Here is a 26,693-nt window from a genome sequence, read left to right as displayed (position 1 = left end):
TTTTGTGACTTTCCAGTAAAGCACCCAATAATTTCTTGCAAGCAAATTTTCTCAAAAAGTGTCAAATAAAATTTTGTTTCAGCCTCTCATGACCTGCCAAGCACAATTAATCACTTTTCTCTAATGTAGCTGAGCTGCTTAAAAGTATTAGCTACACAGAAGGAAAGGAAAGTTAAAGGAAGGTGCTAAAGTTATTCTTTGTATTTGGACAGATCTAAACAGTTCTGCAAAGCATTTTGTTGATGTTTTTATTAAATATTCCTCATATGCCATCAAGATGAATATTATTATTATCCCCATTTTATAGACGAGGAAATAGAAGTCTAGAGAGGTTATTTGTCCAACAGACATATGTTAGAAAAAAAAGGAAAAGGAAGGAAAGAAGAAAGGACAAAAATATGTCTTACAAAGGGTGAAGATGGCAGACTGAGCAGAAACATTTGTTTTTCTCTTTCTTTTCCAAAATGTCATTCCAATGGCAGAAAAGATCCACATGTTACAACAACAATAAAACGAGAAAGCATACAATCAGCAGATAAATTTTTTGAGGAATTTCTGGATATTAGAAAGTTTATGTTGGCAAGAGACCACTGCAGAAATATCACCAAAGCAGACTATTGCAGAGATGGAGAAAATTCTAGACTCTGAAACCACAGGTACAATGAGCAGGCATCACCATCAAATCAGAGTGGTCATTATGTCAAGGACAGGACTGCTGAAGAACAGATGGTCATGCCCCATCTCCCCCAGAGGCCGAGAGAGCAGTTGGTGGGAGATTTAACATGTCTGTCTGAACCACCAAGAGATGAAGCAGGCAAATGTCAGGCAAAGATATAAAAGACTCAGACAATGCAATCTATAGCCTTGATATAATAGCTACAAAAAAGTCCCTGTACCCAGTGACTAGGAATGAACCTTTTTCTCCAGCTCATTTGGAATGTTGACAAAGACGGTCCATGCATTAGGCCATAATGTAAGTTTCAATAAATTTCAAAAACTCAACCTCACAGACACCCCATTCCCTGACTGGAGTGCGATCAAGTTAGAAACCAACTTGGGCCATACTTCTGAAGATGTAATTAAATAAAGCATGAATCTGAGAAAATATTGTAATGACAATTTTTAAACTACTTAAGGCCAAATAATAAGATATCTCAAAATATAAGGGATGCAATAGAAGTGGTATTTCAAGAAAAAGTTACCATCTTTAATGTTCATATTTGAACAGATTAAAGGCTGGAAGTCAATGGGCTATACATAAATTTATACAAAGTTTTAAAAAGTTAGAGAAAAAAACAAAAGGATGAGATGAATCCATCCAAAGAAAGTAGAAGGAAAAAGGAAAGCAGAACCAAATGGGATAGAAAGCTAAGCTTCGATGCAGAGGATCGACAAAGCCAAAAGTTGGCTTTTCATAAAGACTAATAAACCTGACAGACTGCTGGTGAGAATGACCAATAAAATGGAATGGGGAGAGCACAAAGGATGTCTGGAGCAGCTCTAGACGCATCTCTAGGTGCTACAGACAGTGGAAAGATCATCAGAGATTTACTATTAATCTATTTAATAAAAACAGAAATATATCAAAACCAAGTGGATCTATCTCTGGAATGCAAGGGTAGTTTAACATTATATACTCTATCTCTGAACTTTATCACGCTGACGGAGTATAGACGGAAAAACCATATGTTCCTCTCAGTAGACAGAGATAATGTGTTGCATAAAATTCAATACCTATTCATGATTAAGAAATAAATTGCTCAGCAGACCATTAACAGAAAAGGGTTTACCAGTGTGATAAAATGTATCAGCACTTGCAGCTAACTTCATTGTTTTTCAGCTAACTTCATTTTTCTTGTAGAAAGCATTTTCTTTTTTTTTTTTTAAGATTTTATTTATTTATTTGACAGACAGAGATCACAAGTAGTCACAGAGGCAGGCAGAGAGAGGAAGGGAAGCAGGCTCCTGAGCAGAGAGCCCGATGGGGGGCTTGATCGAAGGACCCTGGGATCATGACCTGAGCCAAAGGCAGAGGCTTAACCCACTGAGCCACCCTTTTAATTTAAACTCAATTTAAGCTAGCTTCCTTTTTAATGGCAACGTGGTAGAAGCATTCCCTTTAAATTAGGAACAAAATAACACTGCCTCTGAAAGTCCTCCCCAGAGCAATAAGAATTATTCTTTTATTTTTTTAAGGTATTAAGAACTGGAAAAAGGGAAAATTCAAAATGGTCATTATTCACAGATTATATGATTATGCGCTTAGAAATCATAAAAGTTCCTATAGATAATTGAAATTAATGATGATTGAAATTCACAATTAAACAAATTATTTGGACATAAGATCATTTGTGTTTCTAAGCATTAGCAAAACAAAAAATCTAAAGACATAAACAAATCTTAAAAAAAAAACAAATCTGGAAAACAGATTGGCGTTTCCTCAGAAAGTTAAAAATAGAGCTGTACTACTAGGTATTCATATAAAAGATACAAATGTGGTGCTCCAAAGGGGCACCTGCACCCCCATGTTTACAGCAGCAATGTCCACAATAGCCAAAATATGGAAAGAGCCCAGATATCCATCAACAGAAGAATGGATAAAGAAGATGTGATATATATATGTGGTGGAATATTACTCAGCCTTCAAAAAGACAAAGTCTCGCTATCTGCAATGATGTGGATGGAATTAAAGGTATCATGTTAAGTGAAAGAAGTCAGTCAGAGAAAGACAAATACCATATGATTTCACTCCTGTGGGTAATTTAAGAGAATCATAGGGGAAGGGGAGGAAAAATAAAGTAAGACGAAATCAGAGAGGAAGGAAGACAAACCATTAGAGACCCTTAACTATAGGAAACTAACTGAGGGTTGCAGGAGGGGACGGCGATGAGTGGATGGGGTAACTGGGTGATGGGTGCTAAGGAGGGCATGTGATGTAATGAACACTGGGTGTTATACAAAACTCATGAATCCCTGAACTCTTTCTCTGAAACTAATAATATGATATGTTAATTAATTGAATTTTAATAAAATAAAATAAAATTTAATAAACAATTTACCATAGCAGATAATAACAATATAGCTAGGAATACATCTAAAATTAAAGACATGCAAGAACTTTATGTAGAAAATTGTACAATTTCACTGAAAAACTTCAAAGAAAACCTAGGTAAATGTAAAGCTTATAGTATATTCATGAATAGAATGGCTCAATATTGGAATGTTAGTGCTCTCATATTGCTTTACAGATTCAATACAATACTGATAAAAATTCCTAAAGGATTTTTTCAAAAGAAATTGATTAAGTTCTAATTTCACCAAGAAGAGCGAATGTATAAAAACTGCTAACACACTCCCAAGGAGTAAGTAGAGAGATTTCAACAAATGGTCTTGCAACAATTGATTACCAGTATATGGAAGAAATGAAGTTAGGTCCATTATTCACATTATTCACACATTATTCACACCCAAAAAAAATCAGTTCTAAGTGTATCAGAGACATAAATGTGAAAGGCAAGACTTCGATAATTTTATAAATGAATACAGAATAACACCTCTATAAGCTTGGGGTTGATAATTTCTTAAGGAAGACAAAGTTCACATGAAGTCACTTAAATTCACACACACTAAACCTGAGGACTTCTGTTTATCAATAGATGCTACAAAATTTTAAATTTGAGGCACAAACTGGAAACTATTACATGGAATAACAAACAAAGGAGTCATATTCAAAACACACAAAGAACTAAGTCAGTAGTGAAAAAGTGAAGAACCACATCTAAAATCTGGAAATAGATACAAACAGGTATCTCAGGGGAGAAGAAACATGGACAGTCTGCACATATGTCAATATCACAGGACAGCAATAGTGGTTAATCAGAGAAATGTCAACTAACACACACCAATAGTATAATACGTTGACAAAAGCTAATCTGTCTGATGATGTCAAATATTGACAAGGAGACAGATAATTGAGAACACTTAAACACTGCTAGTGAAGGTGAAACCTGATAACCACTTTAGAAATCAATTTAACATTATCTTGTGGAATTAAACAAACACGTACTCTATGACCCACTAATTCAGTACTTCTAGGTATACACTCTAAAGGAATAGACATGGGAATAGACATGGTCCAAATGGCTCACGGCCGCATTGTTGATAACAGAACACAAGCCAACCTAGAAAGAACTCAGATAACTATCAACAGAGAAAAGACAGTTTATCACAGAGAATGCTTGCAGCGGCGAAAATGAATGAATGTTACATGCGTCCTTGTGTTGAATGAAAAATCAAGTTGAAAAAGGAACAAGATACCATGTTTATATAACTCAAAACAAAATAAAATAAACAATACAGTCTTAGAGAAATATATGTATATATGAATAAAATTATTTTTTAAAAAGGCAAGGAAATGACAACCATCTTCTCTCTGGAAAAGAAGAGAGGAAGGCCTGGTTACTAGCATATAGTATTGGGTATATTTTATGTCTTTGGTTAGGTGGTAAGTCCATAGGTGTTTGTTTTATTATTTTGCTTCATAACTTGCTTATAGTACACATATATTTCCCTATAGATATTAAATATTACACTTTTTTTAGAAATAGAAAATAAACTACATACTCAAAAACCACCTCTTCACAGAAGGGCGGACTTTATGACTGAGTTCAACAGACCTTCAAGAAAAGGCTAATTCAGGGCGCCTGGGTGGCTCAGTGGGTTAAAGCCTCAGCGTTCAGATCAGGTCATGATCTCAGAGTCCTGGGATCGAGCCCCGCATGGTGCTCTCTGCTCAGCAGGAAGCCTGCTTCCCTTCCTCTCTCTCTGTCTGCCTCTGTCTACTTGTGATCTCTTGTCTGTCAAATAAATAAATTTATAAAAAAAGAAAGAAAGAAAAGGCTAATTCCTCTGTTATTTAAACTGTTTCAAAACACACTAAAAGATGAGAAACTTTTGAATTTATTTTATAAACTAGAAAAACCCTTGTCTAGCACAAGAAAAACAGAACTCATTTACAAAAACCCCAAATTCAAAAGAAAATATTCACAAATCAGATCTAATAGTGAATTTAATGAATAAATCACCATGACTAAGATAGTTCCTAAAAGGCAAAGAGAGTCCAACATTAAGAAATATACTAATGAAAAAAAAAAGAAAAGAAATATACTAATGTACTAATATAATTCACTGTTTTAAATTTATTTTAAAAAAATAAATAAATTTACTTTTTTAAATTCAATTAGCCAAGATAGAGTACATAATTGGTTTTGATATAAAGTTCAAATGATTCATCAGTCAGTTTAACTCACCTTTTGAGTAGATTAAAGAAGGCTACCCCATCAGCGCTTTGTGAAGGCAAACAACATTTGCCCAAATTGAACAACATTCCTGATAAAAAGTTAGAAAGGACATTGTCCCTGGATAAAATTGATCTACCTTAAACATCTGGCAGGCATCACACTTACTGATGACAGAGTAGAAGCTTTCCCATTTATGCCTGAAAGATGAGAATGTTCAATTTCATTGCTCTGATTTAACACCATGTACTGGAAGTCCTGGCAATTGCAAGAAGACAAGAAGCAGAAACAAGTACCAGGTATCAGAAAAGCAGCAGCGGAATTGTCATCATTTGCAAGTTGTAGGCCTATACACACATAGAGGCATAGACATGTAGGCATATTCTTCCATGCATACGTAGGCATATACACATACATGCATACACACATGTGTGTGTGGGCACAGACTCATGCATATGTAGGCGTATGTGTACACATACATACACATGTGTGTAGGCATATACACACGTGCATGTAGGCATATACTCATATGCATATGTAGGCGTATACTCCGTGTGTGTGGGCAAATACACGTGTGTGGGCATATATACAAATGCGCATGTGGTCATATATACACATGCATATGTAGACATAGACACACATGCGTGTATAGGCATGTAAATACATACACTCATAGACACACATGCACGTTTGCACATTCCTTTGTGCTTTAAAATGTTTAGGAATAGTTCCAGAAGAACAAATGCCAAATTGTTACTGATGGTTTCATCCAGGGAGGAAGGATTGGGAAGGGAGTGGGGGGAAAGAGGAGCCTATAATTTTTCAGTCTTTCCATTTCTTGAATATGTTTCTACAACAACAACAGCTTTCTTAATTTAGGAGAAAAACAATTCAAAATGCCAAAAGTCATATGGCTGGACATGGTAGACCCAAGACTCAAACTCAGGTCTTGCATGGTCGAGTTAGTTCCACATAGTTGGTTTTTCATTCTAGATATCAGAAAGCAAAAGAAAGGTTGAGCGCTGCGCACAGACATCAGTCATTAGGGTCACTGCGTGCATCCTTCATTTGAATTTGCCACAAATAAACTAAACAGACTAAAGTCTATTAGTAAAAAAAAAAAAAAAACTAAACTAAATAGACTAAAATCAGGGCTAGCTTAAGGCTACCACTGTTTACAAAGCAACTCTCCACTGATTAATTTATTTTAATCCTTAAACAGCAATTTCAATAACGTCCGACCATGAAAATGTCCCACAGTAGTAACCTAAATGGCATGTCATAAATGATAAAAATTAATCTTAAAACTGCAGATATGTAATTTCTGTAACTTTCAAAGGCACAGAGAAAAAAATCCAAACCTAGGGATCCAGGGACAAACCTTCTCCTGCCACATCCCCTCACAACGTATGCCTCTGTAATCTGAACCAAGCATTGTTTCCAGAACATGTCATGTTCTTTCTTATTTCTGGGGCTCTGTAGATGTTTTCCCTCTGCCTGGAATGTCCTCCCTCCCTCTTTTTCCACTTAAAATGCCTACCCATCTGTGAAGAAAAGAGTTAACACAGCAGACCTGAGTGCTCGCCTTTAAGAAAACCTGCTAATGAGGTTGACCACTGACTGGCATCTGGGAATGGATTTGGGGAGGGCCCCTACACTCCCAGGGATGGTAAAAGTGGCTCACTATGCCTATGCTGTACTAACGATAGGTTTATGCTGAACACCCTGCTTACTTTCTGGAAATCTGTACTGCTGGTACACGACAGGCAGAGCTTGCCTATGTGGCCAGCCCCCCATAAAAGCTACAGGCAGTGAGTCTCTGACAAGCATCCCGGGTTGATAACATTTCACACGTGTTGTCACAACTCATCACTAGGGGAATCAAGTGTGCCCTGCATGACTCCACTGGGAGAGGACCTGTGGAATGCTGCGCTTGGTTCCCCCCAGACTTCACCCAGGCACCTTGCTCTGTAGCCTTTTGCTGTAACAAATCACAGCTGTGAGTGCAATTACACGCAGAGCATCACTGAACCTGGGGATTGTCTTGAAGACCCCGGACACACAGACCTTCAGGTCTCAGTTCAAATATGAAGTTGTTTGTGAAGTTTCTGTTCACATCATACGTGGATTTCATTGCTTCTTTGCCCCTCTGCCTCTGCTCTCGCAATTAAAGAGAATTTCGTATTGCATGATCATTAACTGTTTGCACTCAGTGCCCTTTTTCGAGTGGAAGCTCATCAAAGGCAAAAGACCTTCTCTCTTTCACCTTCCCTTCCTGAGCGCCTAGCTCACACACCCAAGGCAGCAGGTACAATAGTAACCACAGTAACTGCTAGTAAGTTTCATTCTGCCTAAAACACAAGCTAACTGCTCTATACACACCATCACCCTCCATTCTTCCAACCACCTCTTAAAGCAGCTACTGTTACTGCCCTCCTTGTAAACATAAAACACAGACAGGTTACATACACAGATTATATGCACTAAGTGATTTTTTATTAGATCATGTATTTTATTATTATTTTTTTTTTACCAGCTAAGTGCATGCTTACTATACACAATTGAAAGGTACACAGGTGCATGGTGCAATGGAAATCCCTCAGGTGCCCTCCAACCCCAGCCACCCTGTCTCCTCCCCTTTCCTGTGTATCCTCCCAGAGAGGAGATGACAAATATGTTCACCCATTTTACACAAAGAGTAGCATTTTATACGGGGTGTCTGGGTGGCTCAGTGGGTTAAAGCCTCTGCCTTCAGCTCAGGTCATGATCCCAGCTGGGGTCCTGGGATCGAGCCCCGCATCAGGCTCTCTGCTCAGCAGGGAGCCTGCTTCCCCCCACCCTCCGCCTGCCTCTCTGCCTACTTGTGATCTGTCTGTCAAATAAATAAATAAAATCTTTAAAAAAAAAAATAAAAGTAGCATTTTATATATGTCGTGCTGCAATTTGCTCTTCTCACTTCACAACATATCCTAGTGGTCATTTCCTACCCATATGTGCAGAACCACACCATTCTTTCTGAACACCTGCCTAGTGCCCACGATCGAGGGACATTTGGGTTTTTGCAACAACCTAATTCTGAAAAATGGTTCAGAGAGTATTTTGCACATTTGGAGTAGATTTATACAATAAAGTATTAGAAATGGAGAAGTTGGGCCAAAGAGCTGTTTCTTCTTCATTTTTAATGTCAAAAAAATTGATCTTTTAAAAAAGCTTTTACTTACATTCCAGTCAGTTAACAGTGCCGTGTTAGCTTCTCGTGTACGAGACAGCGAGTCCACACTTTCCTATGACACCTGGTGCTTATCTCAACAAAAATGGAGATATTATTCATATAACCACAAAATTTGCTTTTTAAAAAGGTACATACAGTTCGGTGCTTTTTTAGACACTCACAAGATTGGGACCACAATCTGTACCCTTTACCTTGATTTTTAATTTTAGTTTTGAATTTTGGTAGGTTTGCCAAATTGCTTCATCAAAATGAACATAAACATCTTTTTGACCCACTTCTACTGTTTTGATTTCCAAGTTGCCTCTCCCTCCCCTTCCTCACACATAACAGTGTCTCACTGGTCTTCTCTGAGGACTTAAGTCCAAATTCAGGAGAGAAAAATGCACACTTCCACTCCCACACACTCTCCGGCAGCGTCCAGCAAACAAACCAGATCCCGGCATGTTTCGCACGCTTGGCGAATGCACTAGAAGTCCAGCCTGCTTTTACATTCTCCGGGGGGATATGTACAATCTCTACATGTTAACACTGCTGCTCTCCTAATGTTGACAAGGCCAAAGGCTTTCTAGTGACCTCAGTGTTCTTACTGGGTCATGAGAACCAAATGCTCCTACAACCGGAAAATCAGGGAAGGAACAGTCCTTCCCTGTGTTTGTTTTCAAACCCATGCGCCCACACCACACCAGGTTGTTTGTCCTTCGTTCACAGTTACCGGGGCCAACAGTGCCAGCAACAGGACGCCAAACAAGGCTTGCTTGGAATAACACCCCCTCCTCCCACCACCTGCCCACCCCTGCCTATCTGCAAAGACTTCACACCCTAGAAAACGGACTCCGAGCTTCTACCCAGAGTTCGCTGCCTGGCTTCCAGCCCCACGCTGAGCCCCCAGCAGCTACGCGACACAAGGTGTACAGCCCTCTCTTCCCCTTTCTCCTTTCCCCCCGCCCCGTGTGTTTTTATGAACATCCAAAGGGAAGATAATTAAAACCTGCAAGAAAACCGGCTGGCAGCGAAAAAGAAAATCTTGGTGACTTGGGGACGACGCCACATGTTTATGGGTGAGTCTTGCAAGTAACAGGGCTATAAAAACAGGGGTTCTTATAAATACGTGCCACATTCTTCAAAGCTCTATATAAACGACATTCTTTTCAAACAGGGAAGGGGAGCTACTGGCATACTCCTGTTCCTTCCTCATCACTTCATTTCCAGCAAGGGGAAAAGAATCCTAATTGTACAGCTTCCTAGGAGCACGGTAGTTAACGGAGCCGAGGCTCTGAAAGTGACATGTGCACGGGCATGTGCACATGCACACGTGTGCTCCGAAGCAGGAACACAGAAACGAGGACCAGGCACATGAGTGCCTGTGTTTAGTGTGGCAGAGCAGAACAAAGGGGCAGGAGGGTAGGCATTGTGTCACCTCTGATTGGGTTTTCTGGCTATTAAGCCCTTGCACTTGAACGCCAAAGACAGAAGTTGTGCCTTCCTCTCCCGAGTTGGGTGAGCCAGTGGAATCCCCTTTCATTTTTCACCTGCTTTGCTGACTGTAAAGAGAAACAGGGCCGCCCGCCTCTCTGCATGTGACACAGGCTTGAGGCACATGCATTCCAGAGTGGCCTTCCCCAGGAGCCAGCTGTGTGCAGGTAACTGCAACCTGCCCTTAGCCTTGCTGTTAATAAGAGTAATTGGCACGCCACTGAGGGGCTGCTGGGGCGCTCTGATTTGCTCTGCACGGGGGTCTCCCCATACCATATGCGCAGGCAGCGGTGATAGAAATATTTTCCATATGAGCTCTCCTCTCACATGCTTAAGTGCTCCGGGCTGAGTTAGGCCGGCCCATTTGTCATTTACTCTGCACAGTAAAAAATCGACAGGGAAGTTGCAAACCCCGGCTACAACTAGAGGGCAATGGTCTGCTTTCAGCTTTCCAGCATCACAAACCCATTCAGTTCCTCCAGCTCCCATTCAAGCCCTCCACCGACCCCCCCACCCACCCCACTCCGCCCCCCTTTAGCCCAGGCCCACAGAGTATCTGCAGAGCAGAGGACACGGGTAACTAATAGGCTAAAAGCCTGAAACAAATGACCCGTTGCTGCACGCCTCTGAGCCACATGTCTATTTTGAGCGCACGGTGAGCCCCACAGCCTGGCTTTGGGAGCGCTCTTGCTTCCACTCACAGAGGAGGGAAAAGTCATTACAGACTGCTTTTTCTTGCCTGTTCCATCCTGACAGTGCTAACAAAAGGCAAAGCTGTGATGTGGCCCCTGGCCTTTTTAGGAGATAGACTTTTCACTTGGCTTTTCGAGAGGAAGATGGATTCCGGAAAGAGCCTGTCCTTCCATTCATTGCTTGCACATCAGTCTTTGAGATCTTTCATCGGAATAAAGAGTAAAAGGAGCAAATGAGGCAAATGGCTGCAGCCTTATTTGCAGGTGCGGGTGGATACCCCTACGTGCTTCCCGCTCCAGGCCACATGGTGCCCCCCTTCCAGTCTCTTTGCTGCATCAAGACCTGGATGCCAGAGCATCTGTGATGTTCAGAAATGTATCCAGCAAACATGAGCTAAACCCATAAGAATAAAATCATCCTCGCCTCCTTGCCTTAGTAGGTCTGGGCATATTCTAGCCCTGTCATGTATCACTAGCCCACTGCAAACCTATGATCCAAAGTTAAACACAGATTTTTTTCCAGGCACATCAAAGCAAAAAGGAGGAAAATGTGATGCAAAAGAAGTAAAGAAAAACATTTCCTCTAGCATGCATATCCTCTCTCCAACACGAGAAACATTCTCAAAGGTAACGGTCCCTATCGGAATCTGACGTGCACATTTTTTTTTCCTGCAGCGGCAGAAAGAGAAATGTGCACGCTCCAGGCATCTGTCACCGAGGCCATGCCAATCGCCCAGGGTGGCAACTGTTTAGACAACCTCAGAATGAGATTTTAGAAATGATGGGATTCTTCAAGAAGAAAAGTCTTTCTGTAAGAAAAGGCAAAGCAAGCCTGAAAACGCAATATAAAGCATTACTCTTTGCACACCATAAAAACCCCGTTTCCTGATCCCTCTTGGTAGATAGAAAAGGAAATATAGTGCTGACAAAAATACAACTTCTGACAAGATATTTTATTTGGCTTACCTCTCCCCCAGGTCTTGCTAACACTGCTGTTTGAACGTGGAGCAATGTTAATATCAGGTAGCTGACAAACATTATTACCCAAAGTTAGAACTACCCTAGAGGAGAACTCCGTCTGCCAAGTGCTAACAGCTAGCAGATGCACTTGTGTCTCGGGATTCCAGCCCTGGAGTTCCGCTAGGCACCGCGCTGCTTCCCTCTGCTCTCCCTCACTGTACTACCCGGAGCTCCGAGCTCAGCCTCTGCTCTGAAGAAAACTGGTAAGCTGATCTCTTCATGTAATAACTTCTCCCGGCTGGGGGAGGGGACAGGAGCCAGCTGGGAGCTGGGGGGCTGCCTTGAACAGAAAGCAGAAAGGGGAGGGACAGAAATCAATGTGGAGTTCTGCATCTGGTCTCATTCATGCGAAGGGATCCAAGGTAAGCGCTCCACATGCAGGGGGAAAGCCCCGCTTCATCAAGAGTAGTGAGTTGCAGCAGGATGAGCTCTGGGCTGGGAGCTGGGAGACCCGGTGCCTTCCTAGTCCAGGATCTGCTACTGACAAACTGTCTGCCTGGATATGCTGCCAACCCATTACGGGCCTCAGTTGGTTTTCTCGCTGGTATGGTCAAGGGCCAGGTGGATGACCTCTGTGTTCCCTTTCAGTTCTGACTTGAAGGCTGTAGCAATCTGGGCAGTCAAAGGCTGCGTTACCAAGGGCAGCCACAAAGGGGAAAGAAGCCACAAGGATGCTGTGTGTTTATGCACCAGCCACAAGGGCATGAATGGATGGGGACCCAAGAAGCCACTCTGGCCCCCACTTGATGCCTCCCTGGGTCACTGCGCCTAACCAAGAGCTTGATGAATTCTTGCAGATGATGTAAAAATAAATGATAAGCGGGGAGCAAGTGAAGCCCAGGGCCTAGACGGTGCTGGCACAGTGCATTGAAAAGCAGGATGATTTTCAAGAAATATTTCTGGGTAGAATCAGTTGACCACCAACATGGGGCTTGGGGACACAGGGAACACGGGATCTGGCTGGAGAGTGGGTCCAGCCAAAGCCTACAGTCCACTTGAGATGCACCCTAAGTGGCCATCTCTTATTATGAAATAACAGAGCCCATTGTCTAAAATAGGCGGAGAATCCATCAAGTATTAGATTCTGCTTAGGACAGGCTCAAGAAAGCATTCTGAGGAGAAAGGAGAAAACATCAGCATGACGCAGTGGGATGGCCTGGGCCCTGGACCCAGGGAGATGTCGGTTCAAAGCCCAGGTCTACCACTAACTCCCCATGGGTTTGCGGGAGAGTATTTAACTCCAGTAGGCCCTGGTTGCCCCACCTGTGAAACAGGGAAAGGCCATCTGATGGCTTTGATGACCATCAAGGATGTCACCAAGGCACAAACTTGGCATAGTTCCAGACACACGGTAAGTGCCAAAGATACCAGCTTTTTCTCTGATCTGAAATTAATATCGACACTCTGTCCCAGCAAGGGAATTAATCAATACTTGAAAAGCACCCGGCTGTGGGCATTTTTCTTGCCTTAATCGGTAAACTTTAAACCGACTGCCATTTGGAACCATCTCAAAATGTCTATTATCACCAGTCACATGACAATTTACTAGTGGATTGGTTTTTGCGGGGAGGAGTGTTGGGTGAAGGGACTTAGAATCCCTTTTTCCAAGGCTAGAAGAGAGAACAAGTACGTCGGGGATACTGTCTCCAGTGAGAGAAAGGAAGGACGAAGTTTCTTCTCTTCCCCATCCTCCTCTTCTGCCTCCTTCCTGTTCATTATTATTATTATTATTATTATTATTATTATTATTATTATTACTGGTTAGGCTTGGGTCTGCCAGGCTAGCTGGCTGGAAACACAGAGTCATGCATTCAACAACCCACCCCCACCCCCACCCCCCAACGGAGATGCAGACATTGTCTAAGAAAGTCAAGGTTCTCCAAAGACCAGGGGCTCTTGTCTGGTCCAGGGTTTGGGAAACCTTCTGTAAAGGGTCGGAAAGTAAATATTTTGGGCCTTGCAGAGCATAGGGTTTCTGTGGCAGCTATTCAATCCTGTCCTGGTTGAACACAAGCAAGCGGCCAGAGACAAAATATACACTAAAGGGTGGGGCTGTGTTCCAAAAAAAAACTTTGTTTATGGAAAGAGGCAGCAGGCCAGATTTGGCCCTAGTTTGCCAGCCCCTGGTATGGACAACTTCCCAATTGTCCCTCAACCCACTGCAATCTGACTTTTGACCTCTCTCTACAACAAGGGCTCTGGAAATGTCTCCGATGACCCCTGTGTCATAAAATGCCGAGGCTAATTCGTAGGGCTTACCTTATTTGACCTCTTTGCAGCATTAACCAATTTTTTAATATGTGGTAAAACATGCACACCCTAAAAGGATACCACTTTCAACATTTTTTACGTGCACAATTCAGGGGCATTTAGTCCATTCACGGTGTTGTGCAATGCATCACCATCCCGCATTTCTAGTACTTTTTTCACTGTCTCAAGCAGAAACTCTGCATCCATTAAGCAAGAACTCGCTGAGTCTCCCTCCCCTCGATGAATTTACCTTCTCTAGGTTCCTCATCGAATAGTAATCATACCATAGCTGTCCTTTGGTGTCTGACTTATTCCACTTAGCATGACATTTTCAAGGTTCATCTGTGTTGTAGCATGTATCAGTGCTTCTTTCTTTTTAAGGCTGAGCAATATTCCATCGTAGGTCTATACCACATTTTGTTTATCCATTCGCTTGTTGATGGACACTTGGGGTGTTTCTTCCATCTTCTGGCTCTTGTGAATGATGTTGCTCTGAACAGGAGTGTGCAAGTCCCTGGTTGAGTCCTGCCTTCCGTTCTTTGGGGCATATACCAAGGAGGGGAGTTGCTGTATCATACGATAATTCTACATTTGACTTTTTGAGGAACACCCAACCATTTCCCACAGTGGCCATTATCAGGTTATATTTCCACTGGCAATGCATAAAGGTTCCAATTTCTCCATATCCTCTCTAATGGTTTTATTTTCCACTTTTTATTTATAACAGTCATCTTCAGGGTTATGAAGTTCATGTGCTCCCTTCAGAACCACTCTCTTCCCTTAGCTTCCAGACCACCAAGCTCCTATTTTCCTTTGCCTCCAAATAGCTAACATTCTTTGAACACCAAGAGCCCAGCATTATTCTAGGAACTGTCCATAGAGTGTGTCACATAACCCTGACAACAGCCTTATTAGATTAAATAGCTTGTTCTGTGTCACACAACCGGTTGGTAGCAGAGCCAGAATTCTGGCCCTGGCAGCCTGCTTCTAGGACCTGGCTCTCAATAACTACATTGCACTGTCACCACTTTCTCTGGACACGCTCCAGTTCCCTTGCTACTGCCTGTGTCTATCCCTTAAATGGTTGTGTTCTACACCCTCTCTTCTCTAACCCCTCTCCCTGGGTCCTGTCACCCTCTCACTGGTGCTGACCACTCTTTATATGCACAGCGGTCTACAACCAGCTCTCCCCACTGACCCGCCAGCCGCTGTATCCAGTTCCCTAATGCGTACTTGGATCTCTCAAATGTACCCCAAATTCAACAGTTCCGAGGCTGAACTGCTTCCCTGACCCGTGTTCCTCCGGGTATCTCCGTCTCAGTGAATGACATCATTACCCATCTCATTCCCAGAGGTTGAAAACTGGGTGTTATCTTGAGCCTCCCTACTGTCTCACTTACTTGTCTAAACCATCCCCTAGTCTGATTGAGTCTTCTTCTAGAGATCTCTGCGTCCTTCCCATGGCCTCAGACTCCTGCCCCTGCTCCCATCCAGGCCTCTACCATCTGTTGTTGACTTTCTATATAGCTTGACCTTGTAAGCTCTTGCTCTGGTCTTTCTCCTTCTAGCCTTCTTCCCCACTACAACCACTGGCATTCTTCTAAAATGTGAATCTTATCAAGTCACTCCTCTGATTCCTTTTTGTTTGACTTTTTATTTTGAAATAATTTCAAATTTATAGAGTAGTTGCAAAGATGGCACAGAGTCATGGTATATCTTCCCCCAGCTCCTTGTAACATTAACGTCTTAGACAGCAATGATCTGTATCTTTATGCAGACTAGGACATTAACACTGGCCCCAAATTAACTAACAGAAGGGCTTTATTCCCTTTTCCCAGTTTTCCCCCAAATGTCTTTTTTCTGTTCCAGGACCCAGTCTAGGACCCCATGCTGCACTGAATAATAGATGAGTCTTCTTAGCTTCTTCTGATAGGAGACAGTTTTCCTCCCTTTGTTTCTCATGACCTTGACATTTCTGAAGAGTCCTGGTCAGGAATTCTGTGCAATGTCCCTCAGTTTGATTTTTACCGAGTGTTCTGTCATGATTAGACTAAAGTCACGGGGTTTGGAGTAGAAGTGACGTATCCTTCCCATCACCTTGTCAGGGGTACCCTCTGTGAACATGGCAGTCTGGTGATGTTAACCTTGATCACTTGGTTAAGGCGATGTCTGCCAAGTTTGCTCACTGTAGTTATTATTTTTCCTTTTCTATACCGTATTCATTAGAAGTGAGCCAGTAAGTCCAGTGGAATTAAGCCCCCACTTCCTGGAGGGGGGGTATCAAAGCACGTTTGGACAGATGTTAAAACCATCAAAATAATTAATACATATTTGGGGAGGTATACTTTGAGGCTATGCAAATATCCCATTTCTCAAAGTGTCGCCCACCAATTTAAATATTCATCAGTAGATCTTGCCTGTAGCAGTTATTATTGTACTGTTTTAAATGGTGATTTTCTGCTTCCCACATGCTTTCTACCCATCTATTAATCAGAATTCATCAGAAGGGAAGATTTGTTCTTCTCCTACCTTTATTAACTCAATCATTTATCTATTCCTCCCTGCTTCTTAAAATATTTTGATGGCTCAAGGAAGAAGTCCAAGCTCCTTAATATGGCACTTGGAGGCTCTTTGTAATCTGGTCTCTTCCTGCCCTTCTAGATTCCTCCCCCTCTCTTCTGTTCACACATTCCACTCTCCAGACATCCCAACATCCAAGAAGTTATCCTCAAATGCCATGTGTCCTTGTGCTCTGGGCCTTCCTGCCTCATGCCGGTCCCCTCCTCTAGAATGTCCTTCCCCGTCCTCACTGAGTTAGCTCCATCACCGTCTGCCTCTTTGAAAACTCAGCTTGCATTGTTTCTAAGCACCAAATACTGGAAACCCCCTAAATGTTCAGCAGGAAAGACGAAAGGAGTAATGTGTGACATCCATAATGTGGGATACTCTACTGCATGTAGGGGCACCTGGGTGGCTCAGTGGGTTAAGCCTCTGCCTTCAGCTCAGGTCGTGATCCCAGGATCCTGGGATCGAGCCCCGCATCATGTTCTCTGCTCAGTGGGGAGCCTGCTTCCCCCCGCTCTCTCTGCCTGCCTCTCTGCCTACTTGTGATCTCTGTCAAATAAATAATAAAATATAAATAAATAAATAAAAACTCTACAGCATGTAAAATAGATAAATGAAAGGGGAAAAAATGAGCTTGCTTCTTATATAATGATATGAAACATCTCCAAGATCTGTTACTCAGTGAGAAAAGTAGGATGAACAATCATCGCCCAGTATTTGCACACTCATGTCACGATTACTCCTATACCTATCATCTACCTGTGGAAGAACACCCTAGAGACTGGCCAAAATGGGCTGCCTCCACGAAGTCAGCAGCTTCAGGGCAGAAATGGGAGGGCGACTGATTACTATATAGTCACTGGGTCACCTGTGGACACTGAACCTTTGAAATGGGGTTGTTCCACATTATGATGCATTATATGTAAGGTACACTTTGTACCTGTTCAAAGACTTGGTACAAGATAAAAAAAAGAATGTAAAGCATCTCATTAATACTTTTTATACTGATTAGATGATGAAATGATAATCATATATATGTATATATATACATATATATAGGGTTAAATAAAATAAAGGGTTAAAATTAATTTTCCTTGTTTTACTTCTAAAAATGTGGCTACTAGGAAGATTTTCCTTTTTTATTTTTTAAATATTTTAATTATTCGGGGCGCCTGGGTGGCTCAGTGGGTTAAGCCGCTGCCTTAGGCTCAGGTCATGATCTCAGGGTCCTGGGATCGAGTCCCGCATCGGGCTCTCTGCTCGGCAGGGAGCCTGCTTCCCTCCCTCTCTCTCTCTGCCTGCCTCTCCAACTACTTGTGATTTCTCTCTGTCAAATAAATAAATAAAATATTTAAAAAAATTAAAAAAGATTTTACTTATTCATCTGAGAGAGAGAGTGAGCACGAGCAGGGTAAGGGGCCAAGGGAGAAGGAGGTTCTCTGCTGAGCAGGGAGCCTGATGCGGGGCTCAACCTGGGGACTCTGGGATCATGACCTGAGCCAAAGGCAGAGGCTTAACCCACTGAGCCACCCAGGTGCCTCTACCAGGAAGATTTGAAATCACATCTTATCTTCTGTTGGATAGCCCTTCTATAGCCTTTTCATACTCACTGAATTGTCAAACATGTGAATCAACTCCTATTCCAAAAACAAATAAAAGTGAAGTAACAGTAATAATGACAGTTAATGATATAAATAAATAAATGCACAAACCCTCCCACCACCCCCTCAGTGATCTGCTCACATGTCACCTTTTCTGAGAGTCGCGACTTGCTAGGCTCCCTGCCAAGCTCACGGCAGTGCCCCTGGCCGGTGTCCTCAGGCATCCTCTGATGACCTTCAACACTATATCTGTCCCACTGTACTGTTCATTGTTACCTAACGTATCTGCCTTCCTCAACAGAGAGCAGGGCCTTGATGACAGGAGATGTGTCTTTCTGTGTTGCCAAGACTCTGCACATGGCCAGCCTTTTCAGTGTCTGCTGACTAGAGAATGGACACAGGGGACAGTCCAGTAGGAAACTGTTGTAGCTTGTGACGGGCGGTCTTCTGATGGTGTGCCTTAGAAACCACGAAGGGGAAAATGAAAAGGAGAAGTTCTCAGAAGGTACAACCCTCACAGAAACAATTTCCAACCGAACTTTTGGGTGACCCAGATAGGGAGAATATGAGTGAGTGGAAGACATGGGTGTATCAGAAAACTGGGAAGCAAAGGTTTTCCTAAAGCCACACATTTCACGTAAAATGGAATCACACACTTCTGCCTTAATCATGACAAACAAAGAATAAACCCACAGCCGACAGCCCCTCTCGGGCTATTTTATTTCCCTTAAAAACTGTCTGTCCTTTTATGAAGGAGGAAGTGAGATGTAGCCCTCCCCGCAGACGTATATACTGTATGGTTAAGCTGTTAAAATGATGTTTATTTCCTTAAAGATGCTTACATTGTGCGGAATGGGTCGGAAAAGCCTCCATCACGAACTTGCCTATGGGTCTGGGAGCAGAAGCAGGTGTTAGTAATTAGCTCTCCCTTTGTGTGGACCCAGGAGCCATTACATAGCCAAGGGAGCGGGAAATGAGCAAAGGAAAGAAACGTTCTCGGTCCCACTGCCCTTGAACACAAGGAGAGCCACGAGAGCCTAAAGCAAAGGGAGTCACCGCATCCTTCCCTTTCTCTGGTGTCTGCCTGAAAGGGCCACAGCCTGGCGGCATGGACACCTGGCACCAATGGGGAAGCGGTGCACGTAGGCTGAGCACCTCTCGGGGTGGCTGAAAGGGCGGCTGTGTTCCCTGGATCGCCTTTGAAGTGTGCCAAGCCCTCCACAGACTCTGTCAGGTAGATATGCGCCCAGAGCACTCAGGGCCGGCTCACCTCACGTCTGCCAGCACGCTGGGAGTGAGCTGACTCAGAGAAGCCATCAGGCCATTCTCAGGTTGACCATAGTCTGTATTTTATGCCTTCATTCCATGGCAGAGGTTCTCACATCGTGGTCCCTGGATTGACATCACCAGGGAACTTGTCAGAAATGAAAATTCCGGGGTGCCTGGGTGGCTCAGATGGTGACATGTCTGCCTTTGGCTCAGGTCATGATCTCAGAGTCCTTAGATGCAGCCCCGTGTCAGGCTCCTCACTCAGTGGGGAGTCTGCCTCTCCCTCGCCCTCTGCCTCTCCCTCTGCTTGTGCTCTGTCTCTCTCAAATAAATAAATAAAATCTTGAAAAAAAAAAAAACACACACATAAATACTTATTGAATCGGTGGCATCTGGGGGCCCATGGATCTGTGTTGCAACAAGCCCCATGGGGTCCCACTAACGCTTGAGACCTGCTCCAAGACATGGTTCTGTCTAGCAACCCTTAATTCAAGTTGTAGAACGTAAAAATATTATTTTATAAAAACATGTTTTATTAGCAAATGTGACTATTAGATATTAAAACTAAGTCTAGAGCTGTAATAGTTAAAACAGTGGCAAATACTAGCAGGGTCAGAAAGATGGATTATTTCCAGAACTGAACATGGAAAGGATTTAATACGCAGCCAAGGAATCATTTCAAGTCAGCAAGGAAAGGGTGACAACGGTTCAGAATACTGCTAACCACTTCTCAAGTAAGTAAAATTATTTTCCTGCTGTACAGCATATGCCAAAAACAAACGGCAGGTAGATTGGGGATTTTAATGCAAACAATAGAAGAATCAATCAATATAAGAAAATAGGTCAACATTTCTATATTCTTGGAGCTGGGAAGGATTTTTTAGCAAGTCTCTAATAAAGGCAGAAATCATAAAAGGAAGGATTTATACAATTTTTTGTGATTCTATTTATTTAAAATACTATAAACAAAATTAAAAATTAAAATACTATAAACACAGTAGAAAATGTATCGATCCTGTTTATTGGCTAAGATATGATCAGCAAAAGCAAAGTCCATTCCCGTCCTCACAGACCCTACTGGTAGGTGCAGGAAGCCAACATTAATGAGACCCCCAAGTAAATAGAAATTGCAACGTGGAAAGGGCTTAAAAGGAAAGATGTGTGAGGAGCTAGAGGCCTAGCCTCATTAGGGAAAAAATGGGAATAATGGAAAGGGTGGAAAAGTCTCAAAAAATCCTATTCCATCTTTTGAAGAAAATCAAACCCATGATAAAAACCACTTGCATTAGCAGCCAATGGCTTTTCTGAGGACCCGAGAGGAAGCAGGTGCGTGCGGATGGAGAGAGTGAGCAAGTGTGGGCCACCCCGTTGCATTAGGCTCAAGGCCAAGAGGGGGCTGCGACAAAGAGTTTTGTCCTTTTCCTACTGAGAATCTATTTGAAGGACACAGGTGGCCCTTACGTGATTAGATTTGCATTTTGAAAGACCACTGTGTAATGGAGAAAGGGCTGGAGAGAGGCATGACTGGAAACTGGAACACCAGGTAGGAGAAGAAGGCTGTGGGCCGGATGAAAAGGGAGAAGACCAGGACGGCGGAGAGAGGGAATGATTTCAATGATAATTTACAACACAGATAATGGAAAGGGGTTTTATGTATTTAAAAACCCATATATCAGATAAAGACTATTTTAATAGTGAAAGGCTAGAAGCAATGTAAATACATTATGGTATCTTCAAAAAGTAAAATCTTATCCAGTCATTTAAAATGATCATGTCCTATATTGGTGGCTATGGGCAACTTTTTTTTTATATAAGATTTTATTTATTTATTTGACTGACAGAGATCACAAGTAGGCAGAGAGGCAGGCAGAGAGAGAGAGGAAGGGAAGCAGGCTCCCTACTGAGCAGAGAGCCCAATGTGGGGCTTGATCCCAGGATCCTGGGATCATGACCTGAGCCAAAGGCAGAGGCTTTAAGCCACTGAGCCACCCAGGTGCCCCATATGGGCAACTTTTGATGTTATATTGTTTTAAGAGAAAAATAGGTCACATATATGGGAGGACATTCTTTTCGGCAAATGGTGCTGGGATAACTGGATATCCATGTGCAAGAGACTGAAGGTGGACCCTCACCTAACACCACGCAGAAAAATTAATTCAGAACAGATCACAGGTTGTGACAGGCAAGGTAATGAAAATCTGACATTACTTGGCAAAGGAAAGTTAAGAGAGCAGATGGAATTAAGGTGGCTCATCAGATGGTTTGGAAAGAGGGGGCTTATCTTAGGATATCCAGGTGGGCCCCATGTAACCCCAAGGGTCCTGAAATATGGAAGAGTGAGACTGAAGAGGAAGTGGGAGTGATTCAATGTGAGAATTCAGCATGCCATTGTTGGCCTTGAAGATGAAAGGGAGTCGTGAGCCAAAAGAGGTGGGCAGCCTCTAGAAAATGGAAGAGGCAAGAAGGCAGGTATTCTGCCCTACAGACCCCACAAGGAATGCAGCCTTGCCGACACTTTGGTTTTAGCCTGGTAAAACTCACTTCAGACTTCTGACGTCCAGAGCTGTAAGAAAATCAATCTGTGTTGGGTTACTGACCCAAATTTGGGAGCTAAAGCTATAAAACCCTTAGAAGAAAATACCATAGTAACTTCATGACCTTGGGTCATGATGGTTTCTTAGATATGACACCAAAAGCACAAGTGTCAAAAGGAAAAACACAGGACTTCATGAAAATCGAAGACTTTTGGGGTGTTAGGTGGCTCAGTTGGTTAAGTGTCTGCCTTCAGCTCAGGTCAGATCCCAGGTTCCTGGGATCAAGACCCACATCAGGCTCCCTGCTGAGGGGAGCAGCTCCCTTCCCCCCTCTCCTGCCCTTCCCCCACTCATACTCTCTCTTTCTCAAATAAATAAAATCTTTTCAAAAACTGAAGACTTCTGTGCTGCTAGTGATATCACCAAGAAAATGAAAAGACAATCCACAAAGTGGGAGAAAATATTCACAAATCATACATCTGATAAGGAATGTGTACCCAGAATATATAAAAAATATTCTTACAACGTAATAATAAAAAGATAATCCAATTAAAAGTAGGCAAAGGACGTGACTAGACATTTCTCAGAAGAAGATAACACAAATGGCCAACAAGCACATGAAAAGATGCTCCACATCATTAGGGAACTGACAAAACCACAATAAAACCACTTCATGCCCCCTAGTAAAAAAAAATATAGGTAATAAAAAATGTTGGTGAGAATATGCAGAACTTGGAACCCCCGACGCACTACCGGTGATAACGTAAAATGGTGCAGCCACTGTGGCCCACAGCGGGGCATCAGCAACATAGAATTGAATGTAGCGTTAGTGTAATACCCAGAGATTTTGATTCAATGTGTGTATCTAAGAGAAATGAATACAGAGGCCCACACAAAAACTTTAACATGGATGCGCATGGTAGCAATGTTCATAATAGCCCCAAAGTGGAAACAACTCAAGTGCCATCATAGGACAAGAGGATAAATAAAATGTGGTACACCCATACAATGAAATGTAACTGGACAATAAAGAGAAATGAGGGTCCTTGAAAATATTATGCTAAGTGAAAGAAGAGAGTCACAAGAGACCACTTCTATAAGACCACTTATAATCCATGTAAATGAAATGTCCAGGAGGGGCAAATTTATAGGGACAGAAAGCAGACTGGTAGTTTCCCAGGTCCAACACATGTGATGAGGGATGGGAAAGGCCAGCGAGTGGGTACAGGATTTTTTTTTTTTTTAGGGAGGTGAAAATCTCTGAAAATTGGCTTGTGGCAATGGTTATACAACTCTGAATATACTAAAATATGGCATTGTACACTTTTAGTGTGAATGGTATACATGAATTATTTCCTAATTAAGCTGTTTTAAAAAAAAAAAAAAGAAGGCCAGGGCGCCTGGGTGGCTCAGTCAGTTAAGCATCTGATTCTTGGTTTCGGCTCAGGTTGTGATCTCAGGGTCATGAGATCAAGCCCTGTGTCAGGCTCCATGCTCAGTGTGGAGTCTGCTGGTCCCTCCCCCTCGTTCCTCCTCATGCTCTTTCACTCTCTCAAATACATAAATATAATCTTAAAAAAAAAAAATAAAAAGTAGGCCATTACTCAGCCATAAAAAAGAATGAAATCTTCCAATTGCAACGACGTGGATGGGACCAGAGGATATTATGCTAAGCGAAATGAGTCAGTCAGAGAAAGTCAAATACCATATGATTTCACTCACATGTGGAATTTAAGAAACCAAACAAATGAACACAGGAGAAGGGAAGGGAAGGGGAAAATAAAGTAAGATGAAAACAGAAAGGGAGGCAAACCATAAACGACTCTTAACTCTCGAACACAAACCGAGGGTTACTCGAGGGGAGCTGGGGGTGGGGGTGGGGTAACTCGGTGCCAGGCATCAAGGAGGGCACTTCTTGTAATGAACGCTGGGTGTTTCATGCAACTGGTGAATCACTAAACTCTACCTCCAAAACTAATAATATACTATATTCTAACTCACTTGAATGAAAAAAAGCAAAAGTAGGCCATTATATGGTATCCTTAATATAATTCTATTTTGGGTAAACAGAAAGGGTGATTTATCACATTCTTGTTCTTAAAACTTTAGTTATGCTTAAGAAAATTTAGTTATTCTTTTTCTACAATGAGCAGTAGAAAAAATAAAGTTAAGAAAAACAAAATTATTTTCCTTTGGAAGAAATGGTGTCTTTGACCAATGGGAAAGCCCAGGCAGCGTCAGCTCCCCAAGGAAGAGACACAGATCCACTGCGCAAACGGAATGTGAACAACCACTGAACATCGGCGGTAACGGAAGAATTACAAAAACCAAACAACCTGATGCCAGGTTCCCACGATGCCCTGGAAATAACTTCAGTGAATGACGAACAACCATCCCGGGCAGGAGTGCGGGAAGCGGGCTGTCGGACCCAGGGCGGGTGAGAAGGAAAACCAGAACAGGTGCTCTGGGCTCCTCCAGCTTTGCTGTGCACACAAGTCACTCGGCCGCCTCCGTGAAGAGCCACCCAAGTAACTTCCTACCCGGGGTCTCCTTTCATCCCCCTTTTCTCGATCTTCTCCTCTCTTCCCTCCGTCCCTCCTCCCAGCATAGAAGCTGCGCTGGCAGGAAGAGCGGCAACGCCATACCGCGGCTGGGAGCTGTGACTTCTGTTAACCTCGGCTTGCTGGAAGCAGCAGTGATCTTGGCATTGACTCTAATGGGTCCCCAAGCTCTGAAACAGCCGTTCTGATAGCTAGTAATCTGCTCCGCCAGCGCATTCCAGGCTTGCAGACAGCGCTGGTTCAGTTTTTAGCAATAATTTCTACCAGGGGTATTTTATTTTCTTCTCCCCAGAGATTAAAAAAAAGAAGAAGAAGAAAAAAAAAAAAGATTTGAAGATAACGTGACGGTGTAGCCGGTTAAGCCGTGGCAAGAAGGCAATACAAATTGTAAAAGTAGATACCGCAGCTCAAAGCTTGGCCCTGTGGCTCCAACTGATGTCGAGGTGAGCGGTCTAGGATACTTTACAAGTCTCCAAGGGTGAAAATTCATGCTCCTAAGCGTAATTCCAAAGCAAAATCCAATAAACCAAATCATTAAGAAAGAGGTCAAGGTTTCAATAGTTATTGGGTGTATTATTTAATATTTATTGTGCCAGGCATTAGGCTGGGAGGTAGACATGATCCCCATTTAATCCTCAACTCCTGTGGGTTATGTATCCCCTGATTTTATGATTGACGGAGCTGAAAACTGAGAAAAGTAAAACTATTTTCAGTATACTTTAAGAAAACACAGATGTATGTAGGATGCTTCAGAAAAATTTGGGTGGGTTGGTTTGTTTTTGTTTTTTTTTTTTTTTAGATTTTATTTATTTATTTGAGAGAAAGAGCAAGCGCACAAGTAGGCAGACGGACAGAGTGAAAGAAGGAAGTGGACTCCTCGCTGAGCAGAGAGCCGGACGCGGGGCTCCATCCCAGGACCCGGGGATCATGACCTGAGCTGAAGGCAGACGCTTAACCGACTGAGCCACTCAGGTGTCCCCCAAATTTTAGTTTTCTAATTTCAGAACTTCTAATAATCTAGAGAAACATAATTATCTTCATTTCTTCTGTCTTTACTGAGTTCCCCCTTCCCAGCCCAGCACCTGGCGTCAGGAGTGGTTAATCTAATTTAAAATGGAATAAATGTAGTTAATCATTAACCTTGGCTTTCCGCTGAAACTGTTAGGCAAAAAAAAAAAAAAAACAAATAGATTCCACACTGACAGAGAACTTTGTTCCATATTTCTGACGAGATCGGGCGCGTTCAGGGTGGTATGGCCGTAGACTGTTCCATATTTCTTACAGTCAATATACACAGTGTATACACAATATACACAGTCTTACAATCAATATACATAGTCTGTTTTGAATGGGTAGACCGTGTAGTTAGTTTTTAATCAATTGGGAAATTTGTTTCCCCCCAGGAACAAAATATAAAAGGGTGCTATCGTGGTCAGAAGAATGTCAAGTGCCGTCATAAAGGAAAGTTTTAAAAATTTACTTCTTGGGTCATCGAGATTATTATTAGTTCCCTCTTGTGTCAGGAAGATTGTTAGTAATACTAGCTGTTTTAACAGATTAACCTGGAGGTTCTAATGGCTTCATACCCAGAAAGTTTCTTTCTTGTTTGGGCCAAGTCCAGATGGTGGAGCAGGGGGCACTCTGCTCCACACGGGCACTTAGGGACCCAGGCTGTCAGAGGGCCTGCCCACTCCAGCATGTGGTGTCCAGGGTCGCCCTGGACACTGACATCCGTCCGGCAGATGGGGAGGGGAGAAGGTGGAGGATTGCCAGGCCTGGCCACCTTCCACTGGCCACATTCAGCTGCAAGAAGGCAGGGAAATATGAGACAGCTGTGAGCCTGGGCAAAATGAGTCATTGGTTTGGCAACGAACGGAACAGTCTACCAGAGCAGTCAGCATCTTCTGAAGGGGAGAGTTCATCCCCGTTACTGGTATTATGTAAAGTGTGATACAGGTTTCTAGTAAGGTGACTCTGGATAGCCCAGACTTCCTCCCCGCTATCTAGGAGGCTGAGTATCTGCTTCGGATCCAGGTCCGCTGCCTAACCCTGCTTCATCTAAGACCAGCCAAGACATCTGACAAGTATGCTCCAGAAGCAGGTCTCATACTCCCATCAGATGACGCACAGATACTCCAGTTCCAGAAACAGAAGCTGAGGCCCAGGCAGAGAGCTCTTGCTCATATTATGGGGTAAAGA

General features: G+C 42.7%; 1 protein-coding gene across 2 annotated transcripts in view; it reads right to left on the bottom strand.

Moving 5' to 3' along the window:
* Window positions 1-26,693, bottom strand: part of THSD4 (thrombospondin type 1 domain containing 4) — a 557,289-nt gene that overhangs the window by 191,581 nt on the left and 339,015 nt on the right. The window contains exon 1 of one of the 2 annotated variants that reach the window (XM_059371953.1): window positions 11,661-11,861. The exons of the other annotated variant lie outside the window; for it this stretch is intronic. Coding sequence (XP_059227936.1) covers window positions 11,661-11,732 — 72 coding nt within the window. The 5' untranslated portion in view covers window positions 11,733-11,861. Of the gene's footprint in view, window positions 1-11,660; window positions 11,862-26,693 lie in introns of those variants that run through there. 2 annotated transcript variants of the gene reach the window in all.

Source organism: Mustela nigripes, chromosome 13 (assembly GCF_022355385.1).
Source record: "Mustela nigripes isolate SB6536 chromosome 13, MUSNIG.SB6536, whole genome shotgun sequence".
Lineage (NCBI taxonomy): Eukaryota > Metazoa > Chordata > Mammalia > Carnivora > Mustelidae > Mustela > Mustela nigripes.
The sequence above is the reverse complement of the archived record's forward strand: the minus strand, read 5'-3'. Positions and strand labels throughout refer to the sequence as shown.